Genomic DNA, 17,809 nt, shown 5'->3' with positions numbered 1-17,809 from the left:
GCACAGATTGACATACTTAGGAATCACTTCTAACTTAAAGCAATGGTTATTGAAATTGGCGTTGATATTGGGTACGCGAAATTTGATAGAGTTTTAAATATAACTTAGCATTACGTTGTAATTAGGCATTGGAGTTTATATGTAAGCATTAGAATTTACCGTTAGTAGTTTATGTATTTTATCGTGGGTTGGTTTTTCCTCGTCGCTGCAGTCATAATTTACAACATTACTTCATTTTCAACCTTTTATGCATATTTCATGTCATCTTAAAAGGTGCATTCCATTTCTTCGCCAATACTTATTCGTATGAATTTATAGCTCATCATTTGTCTTTTGCCTTGATTATGCCCTTTTGTAATTTTCTGTACGAAGTTGTGTTGCACGAGTAGGCAACCGACTAGCGTTGCTTTCTTATTTCGATTTTTTGCCTTAGTTCTCTTTCCTATTGGGCTCCCTGCGGTAATTTCTCAATTAATTTTCTGTCATTAACAGTACAATAACCCTTAACATTACGAAGAGATTTATCTTAAATTGAAAAGTTTTCTTGGCTTACGCTGTCTTTCTTTTGGCCTCAGTGTAACAGATGTTAATATTCTTTAGTGTGTTATTGGCTTGAGAGAACAGCATGACGTAGACGTCATGACGTCGTAACGAGACAGATTTCGTTGTTCCATTTTCTTCGATTGATTTTTGAAATACTTCTCTTTTCCTTCACTCTTCTGACCAATTCCTAATTTCTTGCTCAAGCGAACCACTTTCTCTTTATCATTCTTCAGTGGCAGCACATTTCGAACTCTACCAGAATTGACATTTTTGTAGGCGACCCTGAGAAAATAATTTTCTATTCACAAACCAAATTCCTTTATGCTCGCAATTTGTTTGCCGTACCGAACCTATCGTTTTGAACTTCCGCATTTGCCGCTACCTCTTTTCGGAATGTGAAAATGTGAATGATTGCTCTTCTTTGGACTTGTACTCCAAATCGTCGTAAATCCATGTAGTTCAGCCCCGTTATTATGAAGGTAATATTCTGTTTTATTTTATTAAACGATATCAATTCTGTTTCTATATTTCGGGGGGGGGGGGGGAGGGGGTGTTGAGGTGTCCGGACCCTCCTCGCTACGCCACTGGCCGTTTCCCTATCCCACTCATCCGGGGTCGATGGAATTTCGCATTACTTCATTCGTAAATACCCCGAAAAATTGTCATCGTAACTGCTTGAAATATTCTGTATCTAACTTGGTTTTTCCTAGAATATGGAAAACGCAATCGCGAGACCCGTCAACAGAGTCCGAAAGCCCTCCTCCCCTTCTGATTTCAGCCCAATGTCGATTTTATGTAGGGGAGACCGGGGCACGTTGGCCATAGGGGCAGGATGGCCCAGTCGAGTTAATTCATACAATAGACACTGAATCGTGCCAGGAATCTATCAGAAGGTTGGTAGCACACTTCCCCTTTCTCCACAACACCATTATGACTGGCGGAGCAGTTTTTGACAAGTTATAGCGATTAATTGTATTTGCGCGTGTTTAAGTAAAATTCTACTCCCAGGTTACATGTGTGTTATTTAATTTTTGATCAATTTGGGCCCAATAGTTGAGTACTATAATTAAAGTTCATAGTTTGAGGACAACTTCTGTGTGGCATACAATCTAAACTGCTTCAGTGAGTTTTGTAACGAATAGAATTTATTGTAAACATGGCGATGGGGCAGGTTGGCCCAGCGACGACGGGGTACGTTGGTTTTGTTTTGTTACCTTTTTGGACCAACACATACGTTTATTAGGGAATTTATCGTAGCATGACATTATCATTACATGTCATATTACCTGACTTTATCATGTCATACGTTCCTCCTTCTCCAAAGCTAGATTTACATTTTTATGGTTAGCATATATGTCACCGTTTATGCGAATGTGCTTAAGCAGTTTATCCGAGAAAAATATAAAATAGTCTAGTGGACTTACGCATTTGATTACCTCTTCAGTAGGAAGAATTGAATTACAATTTAAATTGAGCTCGAAAGCTGGATTACCCTTTTCTCACTTACAAGGATTATTTTCTGTTAGATTCGCGGGTAAGCTTGCATCAATAGTCAACTCCAGAGGTTCCGCTGGATCTGCGATTAGTCGTTTTTGGGAGCGTTGGGTTGCGTCTGAACTGATTAGACACAAATACTCAATTAAATTCACTGAGGCTACTAAAATATAAGCGCAGTGGTGAAGACAGACATCTATTTGAACGTAATATAGTATCACAATGTAACGCATGTCAACTGGAGCTAAAAAAAATAAAATACGCGCGTCCAATATAGGAAGATGAAGATTCACTGTGCCTAAAGTGTGCCTTTTTCGACGGTCAGCCTGGAGCACAATGTATTTAGTGCACAAATTGCAAGCGTTGTGCTCATTAGACAAGTGCGAACAATGAAATCCGCGTACTATTTCACAAGAGCAATAATTGTGCTGATCCTTTGTATCTGGACAGTCACAAAAGTCAACTGGTTTGTATTAGCACGCCAGAAATCCTAATATTTTAAAGCTTTCCCGTTGTTTTAGTAAAATGGTTACATAAACTGAAATATATTTCTTGATTACTATTCGTATTATTTTGGTTTCCTAAAATCATACTAGTTCAGCTTATCAAAAAATACATGGGCCAACGTGCCCCAGCCGTTGGGCCAACTTGCCCCGATGTAGGGGCAGATTAGCCCACCTGTCATATGCCCAGTATTTATTTATTTTTTTAAATTTATAACTCATATATTCAAGTTTATTTATTGCCATCCAGATTTAGAAAGACTGTTCTATAATTTAGCAATAATTTCATAAAGTTAACTATGCCCAAATAAAAAATATTTAAAAATGAAAAAAAAATCGGGCCAACGTGCCCCGGTCTCCCCTACCTTACCTTAAGCCTTTGAGAAAATTGTTCATCACCAAGTGACTGATTACCTTTCTGACAAGGCGGCACATTCAATCTGTAAGTAAAAAGGGTGACCTCTACGGCCTCAACGTAAACTGGGAAATGAAAAAAACTCCATTGGCCTTAACAGGGGACCTCGTCGCAGGTACAAGCAAAACACTGTGTTGGTATGCTGGAACGGGAAGATTCTCAGCAGTGACCAACCCCAACCTCTCTACCGGAAACCCTTCACAAACACTCGTTCAACTTTGAAGGAACCTTCGCGAGGGTTTTGGGGTGGCCTTGCTCAGGCTGCTCCCGTAAAATAATCACTCGCACACACAGCACTTACTCCGTGGGCAATACTCAGGGAGAATTGCTCGAACTAGATCGATGGAAATGCCACCTGGACGGGAGAAGCGTACCGGTTTCGGAATTCAAGATTCCCTTCTCAACGCAGCTGAGGATTTGAACTTCACTTCAACAAAAGTTGAGTGATGCAGAAACAATAGACACCGCTGAAATATATAGCTAGAGATGGGGGGGCCGGTTGTGGGGTCAAGGGTGGAAGAGGAGTGGGGGGGACATTGGGGTTGGACGCAAGGCGTGTAGGGGGCGGAAATGGGGGAGTTAGCGGATGGAGGTTAAGGGGGGTGAGGGGGAAAAGTTAACTTTTGACGGAGGGGGGGGGGGAACGTGACGTAAGGACGACCGTTGAGGATTGGAAAATTGCTGCGAGCGTAATGTTCTTATTGTAATAGGGAAGATTAGGGATGGGTCTTGCGTCACTTTTTAGGAGTTTCTATTTGTTTTTATGAATGTAAATGCTCTAGTAGGCGTAAAGTAGGTGATGTGATGTTTGTTTTAGTAGAGTTAAGTTTTCTTTCGGTAATTTCGTGTCTGTGTCTGATAGGTGTTGTGCAATGCTGGATTTTTCAGGTTTACTGTTTTTGTAGTATTAGAGGTGTTCTTTGTAACCATTGAAAATGTTACGTCGTGTTTGACCAATTTAGGAAGGTTGGCAGGAATTACAAAAAATCTACATCTACATAATACCCTGCGAGCCACCTATAGGGTGTTTGGCAGGGGGTGATCAATCACCAGCATGCAGCATGCAATTGGGACTCCCACATGCCCACCACACAGTACAAAAAACGTCGTAGCTTTGCAGGGTGATTTACTTGTCTTAATAATCTCCACCTATACCAATTTCCTATTTGTTTAATTAAAATTCTAGCTAAATGTGTTCTTAATAAGTGCATAAACGACAGAGGAGAATTCATTAAAGTTAAAGTCCAGCTTATTAACTCGTCATTCCTCAAATGGGACCCAAGCTATCACTACCTACTTTATATTAGGCCAAACCAACACGTCAATGGTCATTTCTTTGTGACCATCCTGCTGCCCTTTATATTTCCCATTGCCCAACGCAGAGCTTTGTTAGCTTTGTTCGACTAGTGCACACACCCTAGATCACTCTATAAGAAAACTTCAAAGAGGTATTTCCATGATTTTCTGTTGATTTTTCATTCACCGAATTTGAGTGCTCCCTACATTGAGTGTATTTCTTACTTGAAAAGGTAAGACTCCCGTTTTTGCTAATGCTCATAACCGTACATCTAGATCAACATAATACCCTGCTAGCCACCTCTAGGATGTTTGGCAAGGGGATATCAATCACCAGCATGAAGCATGCAATTGGACTCCCACATGCACACCACACAGTACAAAAAACGTCACGCATAATAACAAATTATACTAGCATATGCTGTTAGAAATAATAATAAAATTAAGAAACATGCATTGAGTTTTACATAGGTTAGTAGGCTACACTACAAGTCATGCAATTTATTTATGAGTTCTATCGCTGCCGCTATAATCTCTTATTGATCGTGGAAAAAAAGACATTCTGAATGTCTGTTCTACAATCTATCTCTCTTATTTTATTTAAATGACCTGGTCTTCCGTAGTATGTTGGCGACCGTAAGATATGGCTAACTTCGTTAGAAAAAACACTGCTATTGAATTTATCTAAAAGGTTTGGTCTATTTTTCAATCTCCCGTCCGGCAGAGATTCCCATCCGAGTTTATCTAAGAGGTCAGTTACACTAACAAGACTATCGTAACGACCTTTCACGTACCTGGCAGCTCTTCTTTTCATACGTTCCAACTCTGTTAAAGCCTTTGTCATGTGGGACCTTAGGCAGCGTATTCCAAATGGTGTCTAAAGAGGGAGAAGTAGCTAATTTCTCTCACTTTTTCGTCGCACTTTCCCAATATTCTTTTAACAAATCGCATTTTACGATTAGCTTGACCGGTTATTTCACGATAGATCATTATCGAGTCTAACTCCTAGATATTTCACGGATTCCACAGTCTCTAATAGGGTACCCCGAATAATATAGCTATGTTTTGGGGATTTATTCTTTTTCCAGAAATTCATTACTACTAAATTTTAAAAATTTAATTGTAACTGCCATGCATCGCCCCACGCTTGGATAGCATCTAGGTCGTTCGTTAGTTTATGCCTATCTTTACTGGACCGAATTTCCCTGTAAACTACAGCGTCGTCTGCAAATAACCGTAGTTTACTGTGTACTATTTCACCAATGTCGTTTATGTAAAGAAGGAATAGGAGTGGGTCAATGACACTACCCTGAGGAACGCCAGAAGTGACTCTAATCTCATTGGAGACTGCACCGTCTAATACTACTCTTTGGATGCGGTCGCTCAAAATTTCTCTTATCCAGGAAATGACATTTTCATCTAAGACATAAAATTTCAGTTTTATTATTAACTTTCCGTGGGGTACTTTATCAAATGCTTTTTTGAAATCGAGAAAAATCGCGTCTATCTATAGATATATTCCAGTCATTAGGTACTTTGTGTTGCTTGATGGATTTACTGAATATGAAATGCAGCAAGGGGTCAATTGTTGAGGCTAGTACTCTATGTACGCGAGAAGGGATTTCGTCTGGATCAATTGATTTATTTGGACTCAGCGATTTCAATATATTTTCTATTCCGTGCGTACTAATGTCTATAAGCGGCATCTTTCGTATGCAGAGATCGTCAACTGTCTCGGATGAGTTCTCAGAAGGCTATATGAACACGCTCTAAAAGGAGGAATTTAATAAATTGGCTTAATTGGAACTTTTTGTCCACAAATCTCCATTATCTTTTCTCAACGAACATACGGTAGTTTGTTTCTCTTGAACTTCCCAAACATAAGACCAAAATAGTTTTGGGTTATCCCGCAACTGCTCTACTAATGTTTTTCTTTTAGAATTAGTGAATGCATTCCTGAGCCCTTTCTTCGTTGCGGCTTTAAAAAACCTATATTTTTTAATTATTAACTCGCGTTCATTATCGGATGACTCCGTGCTGACTTTTTTCATTTTAGCATGACACGCTCTCTGTCGCCTCAATGATTTTCTCACCTCCGCGTCGTACCATCTCGGTTCGCTGCCTTCTTTTCTTATTTTTCTAGGGATGTAACTATTTATTCCCGAAATTACGAGCGAAAAAAAAGCTTTCCAACTACCCTTTACATTTAACCTTAATATTGATTCTTGAAACGCGGGGAAAGCATTTATCAGATGAATCTTAAACCCATCACAATCAGCTCTTTTAAAGATGAAAACTTTCCATTCTTTTTTAAAATTTCAAGAATATTTTCTCCTCTGTTAGGTGCGGATGCTATTTGAAGCAAAGAGTTGATATGAAAAAATAGTAATGATATATAGATTAAGGGAACGAACGAAACAATTCTCGGGTTACCGCCGAATACGCTAACTGAAAACCTCAACCACAAAATCCTAACCGGCCTCACCGGACGCTATGAGGATCTGCCCAACTCCAACCAAAATCCCAGTGCGTGACCGACCAACTGATAAACCTCGACTATCCCCCCTCAGCGGTTGGAGGGGGTGGCAGCCTCCCTCACTTATCCTCCGACAGCGTCCTCCGCGGCTGTCTACGGGTGTGATACTTATATGGTCTAAGGTGTGATACAAAAAAAAAAGAAAAACAGTGAGCGCTCCCAAGCGCCAGCATAAAAAAAACGTTAGTAAAAGATAAATGATAGTCATCTGCATACTACCCCGCAAGCAGCCTCAATAGGCGTGTGGCGGGGGATGTCAGGAAACCCGTCGTATTCGTATGAAAAGCAAATGTTCTAACGAAATTAAGCCTAGTATTTATTAAAGTCCTTTTTCATGCGGTGGAAAAACGAATTCCCTCACTTATCCGTTCGCCTATTATCTCTCTCAATTTATCGCTTCTGTCAGACCTGAAAATGGAGTGGGGCTCTAATATGGTGATCTCCGTGTCACTCTTAAAAATATCCATTCTCAATTGCTCAAGCAATGTAAGCTTAACGTGCAGCCTACAATCTCTCCAGCGGCTCCCAACCCAATTCGTTTAACATCCGTGTAACGCTTTCTTTACGCCCGTAGCAGCATTTGACGAATCGCGAATCTTGATAGGTTGGTGGGAATGAAACCTTCAATTTCAATTAATTTGTGATCGTGGGCCATTTGGCCCATGAGATAATTAACAAGTGCACGACAAATCAGTAAAAATCATTTGACTGAGGTACGAAGAAAAAAAAAACACTACGGCAAGGCTCAATAGATGAAAAAATAGAGAAAAACAAAATATAAACCTTAACAAGCTTATACGTACAATTGCATCCCGAATGCGGATACCGTGTAAAACCTATGGTTCCACTCGTTGGTTGTCATGATGTCTCGAGGGTTAACTCTATGACCTTTGACCTCCATTTCGACCCTCGAAGTTCCAAAAATCGACAATACGGATCAAGGAACTGCAAAACTGACCTGGGCACCCTTTGAAACCTATGGTTCCAGTCGTTGGTTGTCGTGACGACGTTAACTCTATGACCTTTCACCCCCATTATGACTTCGGGGGTCAAAAAATCAACGATATGGATCTATGAACTGCAAAATCGACTTTGGCACCCTTTAAAACCTACGGTTCGATACGTTGGTTGTGATGATGGTCCCACATTTACCTCTAATGATCTTTGACCTCCTTATTAACCTTGGAGGTCAATCAGTGGATAATACGGGGATTAGTATCGTATAATATCATTGACTTAGGCACCCTTTAAAACCCATGGATCGACACCTTTGTTGGTATGCTATTCTTTTTGCCACCCTTATGACATTGATTGTGACCTTACTGGGTCAACGGTTGAATTTTCGTAAATAAAAGTGTTATTTTTGGTTGTTGTACTCGTTGCTTCCAAGTAAGATGTTTGTCAAATGATACACCAGGGCTCTTAGTGAGGCCTTCAAAAGGAGAGACTCCACAGTAACCTCTGCCGTCTATCTTTAATCTCTCTCTGAAATAAAATGATTCATAAAAGGTAGGAAGACTGACCTCCTGAAATACTCTTCAGGATTTTCTGCGTGCGCGTTGATTCCGTTTCTTTGACGTATGCGTGTTCTTTGTGTTGATATTTAAAGCCCCAGCTCATCTGCTACTTTAAGTGAGTTTTCGTACAGACTGTTGAACTCAAGTTCGGCTTCGTGTCGATTATTTTTTAGGTTCTCGAAAATATCAGTTACGTTAACTGAAGCAGAAGAGATATCCTTCTTAAGGCTTTGCAACTTTCGACTTCGTCAAACCAAGGGAGTAGGCTAAAACTTCAATGCCAACAGCAAATTCACTTTTTTGATGGTGCAGGATTAATTGTTCACTTGAGGCGTTTTTTTGTCGCTCAAAAGTGTAATACTCGTATAGTAGTCTTTTCAGTACTTCGGCAACAGGAACAATAAACTCTTTAAGAGGTGATGAGGCTACCATGTTTCTCGACCCTTGGGGTAGAATAGAAGTATTAAAGTTGTAATTATTTAAATTTTGAGTATATATTATCCCTGAACACAAAATCACGTAGAAGGGAAGCAAAAAAAATGAGTATTGACTACTTCCATTAACATTTGACAGCTACTGATAAAAATACTTTTTTAACTACCGATTCTCTAATATAAAGATCGAAATCAAAATAAATTTAAAAAATAGAAATGTATCCGAATATTTTACCTTTTATATATTTCTCTGCTGGACAGTTTTAATTAGCCAGCTGATTTATATGGACGAAATAAATTGTTAAACATTATCTACATACTAATAAAAACGAATTACTGTTTGTTAGTCTCGCTAGAACTCGAAAACGGATGGACCGAATTGAATAATTTTAGATATATAGTATTTGTGTAAGTCTACGAAAAGTTAAAAAGGTGAGGATAGTTTTTCGAAGGGTCCATGTGACCCTGGAATGGGTCCTGAATCATTTCCATAAAAAATACATGTGTGGTTCGTTATTAATGCCTGCAGAACTTTTTTCTTGTATATATTTAAATTCGTGATAATGGTTACATATATCATTGAAAAGAAAAAAATGCACATTCTTAAATTGATTTTCGTTTTCCTCGTGGTTTACCGTGAATTTTGAAAAAATCAAAATAATGCTGAAATTTGAGCGTTCGGCTTACTTTTTCTTTTGATGACCATCAGTATTGTTAATGTAATTTGGCATCTCTTTTAAAGTTTATTCACTTCGCATACATATTCTCAAATAAATTGTGCATAACTTTCCAGATTATTTCTTTCCTGTATTTTCACCTTTACAGTATATGTGAGGTCAAAGTTGAACAAATTCAGCGAAAAACGACCAACCTCGATTTTTTCTGAAAACTGCCAACTTTATCCTCGTGCCGTGGTTTCATGAATAGATTTATGGACAAAACTGTTATACCATATTAATTGACACTTTTCCTCCATTTAAGGGGTGTTTAAAGATTTTGTTTCATCAATAACCATAGATATATATCAAAATGGCGGAAACTGTTTTCATCCCATTTTTTACATAAACGTAGAGAAAAAGTAGATATTGCCAATATAGTAGTAGAGATATAGTGGGAATTTGATTCATTGATTGTGTGATTGACACAAATTCGCAGCCCAAACTACCAGGCCGATCGAGCTGAAATTTTTTGAGGTAAAACTAAAAAAATATTTATCGAGGGGAAAAATCTGAAAATGCCAAAAAGTGCGATACTTTTCGATATATATCGATCTACTTTAACATGGGCTCTTATGGAAAAAAAAATAAATTCCCGATATGACCCACTTAAAATCGCCGCACGTGGCCGAGATCCAAATGGGAAACATTAGTTTTTTGGCCGATTTTTTTGACATGCGAAAAAAGCGCCTACGTCGAACCGTTTTCGAGATATCGATTTACACGGGACCTTATGTGATTTCGATTTGAGAGCTGGCGATTCAAGCTTAAGCTATTCAGCTCGCGAAAATAATTTTTAAAGCGTACCGTAGGGACGGTATACTTTAGTTTTTATTTTTTAATTATGTTTCGTAATAGTAAATTAATTATTTAATTTCGAAATTTTCCCAAATTATTTTTTTGAGTCCCCGGCATTCGCCGCCTTTGCTCCCCGGCAAACGTCCGAGATCGGACTCGGTAAGAAATACGCGCATCGCCTTATAGGAGGGAGCGTGGCAGTAGACGGGAGAAATATGATAAGTATGGAACGATACCCAATCAACCATCGCGGTCCATTCTTCGAAATGCATTGCTCTTTTGTTTTCAAATTATTATCTTATGCCACATGGATATGTATATGAATTTAATGTAAGGGCGGCCATTGCCTGTTCCGCTGACCTATACTGCCATTGAAAAACGCGAATTAGCACAACTTGCTTAGTGTTTCGGATAGACCAATGAAATTTGGAGGAATGGTACATCTTGGTATTCTTCATTGAGCAATGTTAAACAGACTACTGCTGGTGGAATAACTTTCGATATATATCAAATCTAAGTTTTATTGTATTTTATCGAATGGTAATAAGTACTTGGAATATTCATCGCTGGGGATAGATGTGCCAGCATAGCATGTAGAATGACCACCTAATGGATTTTAAACCAATGGAATTGCGTAATCCAGCGTAACGGTGTCAGTACAATCGAAAGTTCGATTCGAATATTATACAAAATAAGTTACTTGGCATAACTTGATAAGAATTTTCGTTACACCAACGAAATTTGGTAAATGAGTACATCTTGGTATTCCTCATGATGTACACTGGGAGTATGAACTGTATGTAGTCTCACATTCGATATATATCGAATCTTCATTTTCTAAAAATATATCGAATTGCTATACCACATAGGATTTAACATCCACGGGGAAAGTTGAGTAGGAAATATGTGGTGGATGACCATAGAATGAAATTTGAATCAATAGCATTGCGCATATAACTGTACAGGTGTCAGTATAATCGAAAGTTCGATTCGATTATTATACCAAATAAGTAAATTGGCTTAACTTGATAAGTATTTTCGTTACACCGACGAAATTTGGTAAATGGGTACATCTTGGTAATCGTCATGATGTACACTGGGAATATCAACTGTATATAGTCTCACATTCGATATACATCGAATCTGCGTTTTCTTAAAATGTATCGAATGGATATAACATTTAGGATTTCATTCCACGGGCATACGTTACCACTAATTATGTAGTGGATGACCATAGACTGGAATTTAAGTCATTAGGTTTGCGGATATTACAGGACAAGTGTCATAATAATCGATAGTTCGATTCGATTATTATACCAAAAACGCTAAATAGCATAATCTGATGAGGATTACCGATGGAGCGATGAAACTTGGTGATTGGGTATATGTTTGTATTCCTTATAATGCCAAATGGATATATTATTTGTGTGTCGTCTCACAGTCGATATATATGGAACCTGCGTATTCTTTAAATGTATGGAGCTGCTGTAACTTATGCAGTTTCGAATCGACGGGTAAAGTGGGGAAGACAGAATGAAGGGAATGGCCATTGAATGGAAGTTATATTAATGGAATTGCGAACATTTCAATACACATGTCAGGATAGTCGAAACTTCTATGCGAGTATGGTAGCAAAAATGCAAATTGGCATATCTTGATTACTATTCTACATCTACATCTTCGCCGGCCTCGGTGGCGGCGGGGTAAAGTATTCGCCTGCCGAACATGAGGTCGCGGGTTCGAGTCCCGCCTGGGTAAGTTTCCCTTATCCAGGGCATGGTTGTTCGTGTATGTTTCATTGTTGACTTTGTTGAATACCCCGATTTAAAATGGCTTATGAGAGCTGTATTCGGAGGTTTGGGAATAAAAAAATAAAAAATAATACCCTGCGAGCCACCTCTAGGGTGTTTGGCAGGGGGTGATGCATGCAGCATGCATTTGGACTCCCACATGCACACCACACCGTCCAAAAAACGTCCCGTATAATAACAAACTATACTATTATATGCTGTTAGAAATAGAATATAGAATAGAAATTCAGAAACATGCATAAAGTTTTACATAGGTTAGTAGGCTACACTAAAAGTCATGCAATCTATTTACGATTTCTATTGCTGCCGTTATAATCTCTTATTGATCGTGGAAAAAATGACATTCGGAATCTGTCTGTTTTGCAATCCATCTCTCTTATTTTATTTATATGATCTGATCTTCCGTAGAACGTTGGCGTCCGCAAGATATGGTTAACTTCGTCAGAAAAGACACTGCTCTTGAATTTATCTAAAAGGTTTAGTCTATTTTTCAATCTACGGTCCGACAGAGATTCCCATCCGAGTTTATCTAAGAGGTCAGTTACACTAACAAGACTATCGTAACGACCTTTCACATACCTGGCAGCTCTTCTTTGCACACGTTCTAACTCTGTTATTAAGCCTTTATCATGAGGGTCCCAAACACTAGCAGCGTATTCCAGATGTGGCCTAACGAGGGAAAAGTAGCTAATTTCTCTCACTTTGTCGTCGCACTTTCCTAATATCCTTTTAACAAAACCCATTTTACGATTAGCTTGACCGGTTATTTCTCGAATATGTTTATTCCACGATAGATAATTATTGAGTCTAACCCCTAGATATTTCACGGATTCAACTGCCTTTAACTGGGTGCCCCGAATGATATAGTTACGCTGTAGGGAGTTATTCTTCTTCCAGAAATTCATTACGACGCATTTTTCCAAATTTAATTCTAACTGCCAAGCATCGCACCAAGCTTGGATAGCAGCAAGGTCATTCGTTAGTTCATCTATATCTTTGCTGGAACGGATTTCTCTGTAAACTACAGCGTCGTCTGCAAATAATCGTAACTTACTCTGCACTACTTCGCCAATGTCGTTTATATAAAGAAGGAATAGGAGTGGGCCAATGACACTACCCTGAGGAACGCCAGAAGTGACTCTAACCTCATTGGAGACTGCACCGTCTAATACTACTCTTTGGACGCGGTCGCTCAAAAATTCTCTAATCCAGGAAATTTATTTAAATTTATTTAAAAAAATCGTGAATTTAAATGGTCTTTACCATTCAGAGAATGTGATAATCTCTAAAACTCATAATTTTCCATCCATTCTCTCCGGAATCAAACAGATTTCAGCTCTAAACAATGGCATTTAGCATGTGGCGGAGGGCGATTCTACCGCAGGCCTGCAGATGGCATATCTGGCACCGCAACAATACTTTATTTCACCTTGGCAACCAGTAAAACGTAGCCGTACGGTGACATTTTATCGATTTTCCGAGCGATACAAAGCGGATGCGAAAGCATATTGTGGTGTTATTAACGAAGTTTAAACGCACTGGTTACAGAATAAAACAGCTACATTGAACAAAACATCAATCACTTGAGTAGCAGAGGAAGAAAATAGTCATCTCGCAGGGATTTGCAGTGAGCTACAGCCGGCGGAGTTCCAACTTCGACCAGCAGAGTTCGAAAATAGCTCCTGAAAATAAGACCCCCGATGCTCTAAGGGGTGACGCCGATCAATTGGCAGGGATTTTTGAAAGGAAACTCATACACTACGGAGAGATGATTTTATTGTTCTACTCGTTTACATTACGCCACCACGCGTCCGACTACCCACGACCGCGTCTCCACAGCCCGCCTTCGCTGACCTCCCCTCCTCCTCCTTCTCCCTCCTCAGCCATCGTGTTTCTTTCACCAAGCTCTGCAGTTTCCCACGGGAGGTTGGAGCAGCCACTGGATACGCGGAGGTAAAGCGATCCGACCCTTCGCAAAGGCAGAAACTTGGGAAGGAATATGAAAGAAGTGTAGGTGATGGGTTGAGGCGTGAAAAGGGTGGGAACGGAAGTGACTCTGCTGTTTCTGTCTCTTACATCACTTTCCCCTCAAACTGCCTTTAATCTAATTGATTATAGGCCTCGTCTGCTTCACCCATTGAATCCTGTGAAAAATCCGTACATGGAAATGGAGAACACAAAGAATAAAATACAAGGAGCCTTGGAATGGGTGGACTCGGTGATGACACAGAGGCTAAATACATTATATGTCCCCAAGGCACTAATTAGTCAAAACAAAATCCTCCAGCAAAACACTAAAATAGCAAATACAAAGAGAGAAAGAGAAATAAGGTTTTATACGTAAAATTGACAAACACTGCATTGCAAATGCATCCATTCGTTAATGTTCATTCATTGAAATTCTACCCAAACATAATCAGAAGCATAAAAATATCCTGATTCTCTCCCACTAATTAGAATTCATCTCATAACCAGAGTTTTTCACTTTTTAACATGCTCAGCTCCATAAAAATTACAACCAGTAGATTATACTGAAAACTCAAAATTCCGTAACATACTATAAAAAAACTGTTCGTTCCACGAAAAGACATAATTTACTCACAAATCTTAAATGACTTTCTCGGCCAGCTGTTCAAAAAAGTACACAGCGGCCCCACTTAACAAACACACGATAACAACACACGATATCAACAAACAGCTCTACTCTTTCTCTTCTCTCTACGCTCTAATGCGAACTCTACGCTTTCTCTTCTCTTACAATTCTCTCTGCCGAAGCACTAACACTTACGTCTTCCCTTCTGAGGACGGTCCGGTTTGCGACCTCAAAAGATAGGGAGAGCGGGCGGGATGGGTTGGAGAGATAAGGATGTTGTCATCTGCGTCGCTACTCCTGCTGTCTCCGCGGACTTCCGCGGTATGTGCTGGCGTACGGGGTGTGGAAATGGGAGAAGCAAGGGCACTAGCGTCTTCTTCACGGCCTTCACTGGAATGTGCGTACTCTCTTAGAGTACTGCTCTCGCTGGGTAGGCAGCTCGCTGGGGTTCTACGGGGAGTGCCCTCTCGTACACCCAACGGCTCTGGAGGCGTCGGGGTAGGTCGGGGCCTCAGGAGATAAGGGCTCCTTTGCCGGGCAGCTGCTTGCGACTCGGTCGTCGACGGGTATCTCTGCTCCTCCGTGCTCTCCGGCGTGGAGGCCTCTTCTGCTCGTTCTCTCTCGGCTATTGGCGATCCGGGCTCTTGGATCGCCGCTTCCTGCCTCTCTCCGCCCTCCAATGACGATGTCGACACCTGACTCATTTCCTCCCACCGTTCTTCGTCCTCCGACTCGGCCAATATATGGGATCGGGGGGACATGACACCAGGGCGAGGGGGAATATGGGAAAAGGGAGTGTCTCCTATTGGGCTTGCTGGGCCACGCACAATTTCCGCTGATTTGGTGGGGGGGTGTTTCCGTGGTCTTCCTCGACGACGTTCTCCACACGGGGGAAAACCTAGAGTTGGCAAATTACCTAAATGCAACTTTAAGCGATTTTTGTGCACCAAAAGAGATCTGTAGGGGAGTTGAATTCGCACGTTGCACGGGGGAATCACTTCCGTCACTAGGTAGGGCCCTTTCCACGGGTAATGGAATTTTTTCGCTCCGCCTGTCTTCGTGCACGGGTCACTCAGGTAGACGTATTGACCACACTCATATGCCACGTCCTTCGTCCCCCTGTTAAAAACCGCCGCCCTCTCTCGGCGAGCGCGCGCGTCATTGATCTTACATCTACTCCGTAATGTCTCCAATTTCTCTTTCAATCCCTGAAGATACTTATTGTCAAACTGTCCCAATGTCGGTTCAAAGTACTCGAAGGGAGATCGCATGACGTGCCCGAAAACGATTTCATGAGGCGAGAAGCCTGTACTGCGATGAATTTTTGTATTGTAGCAGAGAACAGCGTACGGGACCCACGTATCCCAGTCCGAGTTTTTGTCGTTAACGTAGTGGCTAAGTATACCAGCAATTGTTCTATGTACCCTCTCCACTTTCCCGTTCGATTCTGGATGGTAAGGAGAAGAGCGAAGTCTGGAAATTTTCATTAGTTCGCACACCTTTTTAAAGAAATCGGACATATAGTTTGCACCCTGATCCGTGAGAACCTTGACCGGTACCCCAAACCTTAGAATCCACCTTCTCACGAATGCCGAGGCGATCGTCTCCGCCTTTTGGTCCGGTAAAGGAATCATTTCTAGGTAACGGGAAAAATTATCAATAATAGATAGAATGTATTTGTTACCATACTCACTACATGGAAGGGGCCCGACGGTGTCCAAAGAAACGAAATCGAATGGTCTATCGGAAGAGGGTAATTCCTGAATGGGTGCCCTTGTTCTCCCGTAAGGGCTTCGACGGTGGCATGCGACGCAGTCTCTAAGAGCTTCTTTAATGTCCTTCGCTAAATTTCGCCACCAATATGATGCCCGCACTCTCTGGAGTGTAGGCCGGATCCCTAGATGCCCCGACAATGGATGATCATGGAAGTTTTTTAATTAAATCTTTCCTCAATTTCTCGGGGGCCACTATTTTCTCACCATCTTTGGTTTTCTTATAGAGAACGCCCCCTTTCACAAAGAATCCTATCTGCGTTCGCAACCGTTTGCATTCGGCGTCGTCGTTCTGATAGTCAATTATTTCGTCACATAGCCCTCGTTCAACCGTTCGTACCTTCCGACTGAGTGCGTCGGCGTTTGAATGAAGCTTCCCTGGTTTGTGTATAATTTCATAGTCGAACTCGCTCAATTTCAACGTCCACCTTACCAAGCGGCTGTTAGGATCCTTAAGACTCAATAGCCATTTGAGGGCCGCGTGGTCTGTAATGATTTTAAATTTTCGACCAAATAAAAAACATCTGAAATGTCCCGTAGCCCATACGGCCCCAAGGAGTTCCTTCTCCGTGGCTGAGTAATTTGTTTCGGCGCTGTTCAATTGTCTAGAGGCATAAGCGACGGGATGCTCTTCTCCGTTTATCTCCTGCGATAGAACCGCGCCTAAGGCATAATTTGAGGCATCCGTAGAAAGGATGAAAGTTTTTCTGAAATCTGGGTACACTAGAATAGGGCTTTTAGTAAGCGCTGACTTAAGCTCCCTCATCGCCACTTCGCAATCGTCTGACCAGCTAAAAGTTGCCCCCTTTTTCAGCAGTCTCGTCAGGGGCTTTGCTATACTGGCATAGTCCTTCACGAACCTCCGGTAGTAATTGGCTAAACCTAGGAAGGACTGTAGTTCCTTCGTGCAACTGGGCGTGGGATATTCATTTACTGCCGAAAGCTTCGATGGATCGGGAAAAACTCCGTCCTTCGTTATCACATGACCCAAGTAATTCACCTTGTCGTGGGCAAAGTGGCATTTATCAAATTTCAGAGTCAAACCTGCGATTCTCAGTCTCTCCAAAACAGCCCTCAGTCGTTCTGCATGTTCTTCAATTGTGGAGCTAAACACTACCACGTCATCTAAATAGACGAGACAATGCGCCGGTTTCAGCCCGCGCAGAACGCTGTCCATAAGCCGCTGGAAACTGGCGGGGGCATTGCGTAGCCCAAACGGCATTCGCGTATATTCCCAATGCCCGCTCTCCGTATTAAATGCCGTTTTTGGTTGTGACTCTCTGTCCATGGGAATTTCATGGTAACCGCTTGTTAAGTCCATCGTAGTAAAGTATCGGCAATTCCCTAAATAGTCCAAGGTCTCGACTATATTCGGCAGGGG

The 17,809-nt window shown here is 41.0% G+C and overlaps 1 protein-coding gene across 2 annotated transcripts; it reads right to left on the bottom strand.

The window, feature by feature from the left end:
* Window positions 1–13,822: 13,822 nt before the first annotated feature.
* LOC124171790 lies at window positions 13,823–16,523 on the bottom strand. 2 transcript variants are annotated; one of them, XR_006867965.1, is made up of 2 exons: window positions 14,666–16,523; window positions 13,823–14,207 (listed from the first exon to the last, which is right to left on the bottom strand). XR_006867965.1 is itself a non-coding variant. In XM_046551109.1 (2 exons), the coding sequence occupies exons 1-2, from the start codon at window positions 16,288–16,290 to the stop codon at window positions 14,168–14,170; spliced, it is 1,479 nt and encodes a 492-aa protein (XP_046407065.1). In that variant the 5' UTR covers window positions 16,291–16,523; the 3' UTR covers window positions 13,823–14,167. The 2 variants fall into 2 exon arrangements, 1 of the variants encoding a protein (XP_046407065.1); XM_046551109.1 differs by having other exon boundaries at window positions 14,852–16,523.
* Window positions 16,524–17,809: the final 1,286 nt, after the last annotated feature.

The sequence above is a fragment of the Ischnura elegans genome, chromosome X (genome assembly GCF_921293095.1).
Source record: "Ischnura elegans chromosome X, ioIscEleg1.1, whole genome shotgun sequence".
NCBI classification, from domain to species: domain Eukaryota; kingdom Metazoa; phylum Arthropoda; class Insecta; order Odonata; family Coenagrionidae; genus Ischnura; species Ischnura elegans.
Note: the sequence above shows the minus strand (reverse complement) of the source record. Positions and strands in the feature narration are given on the sequence as shown.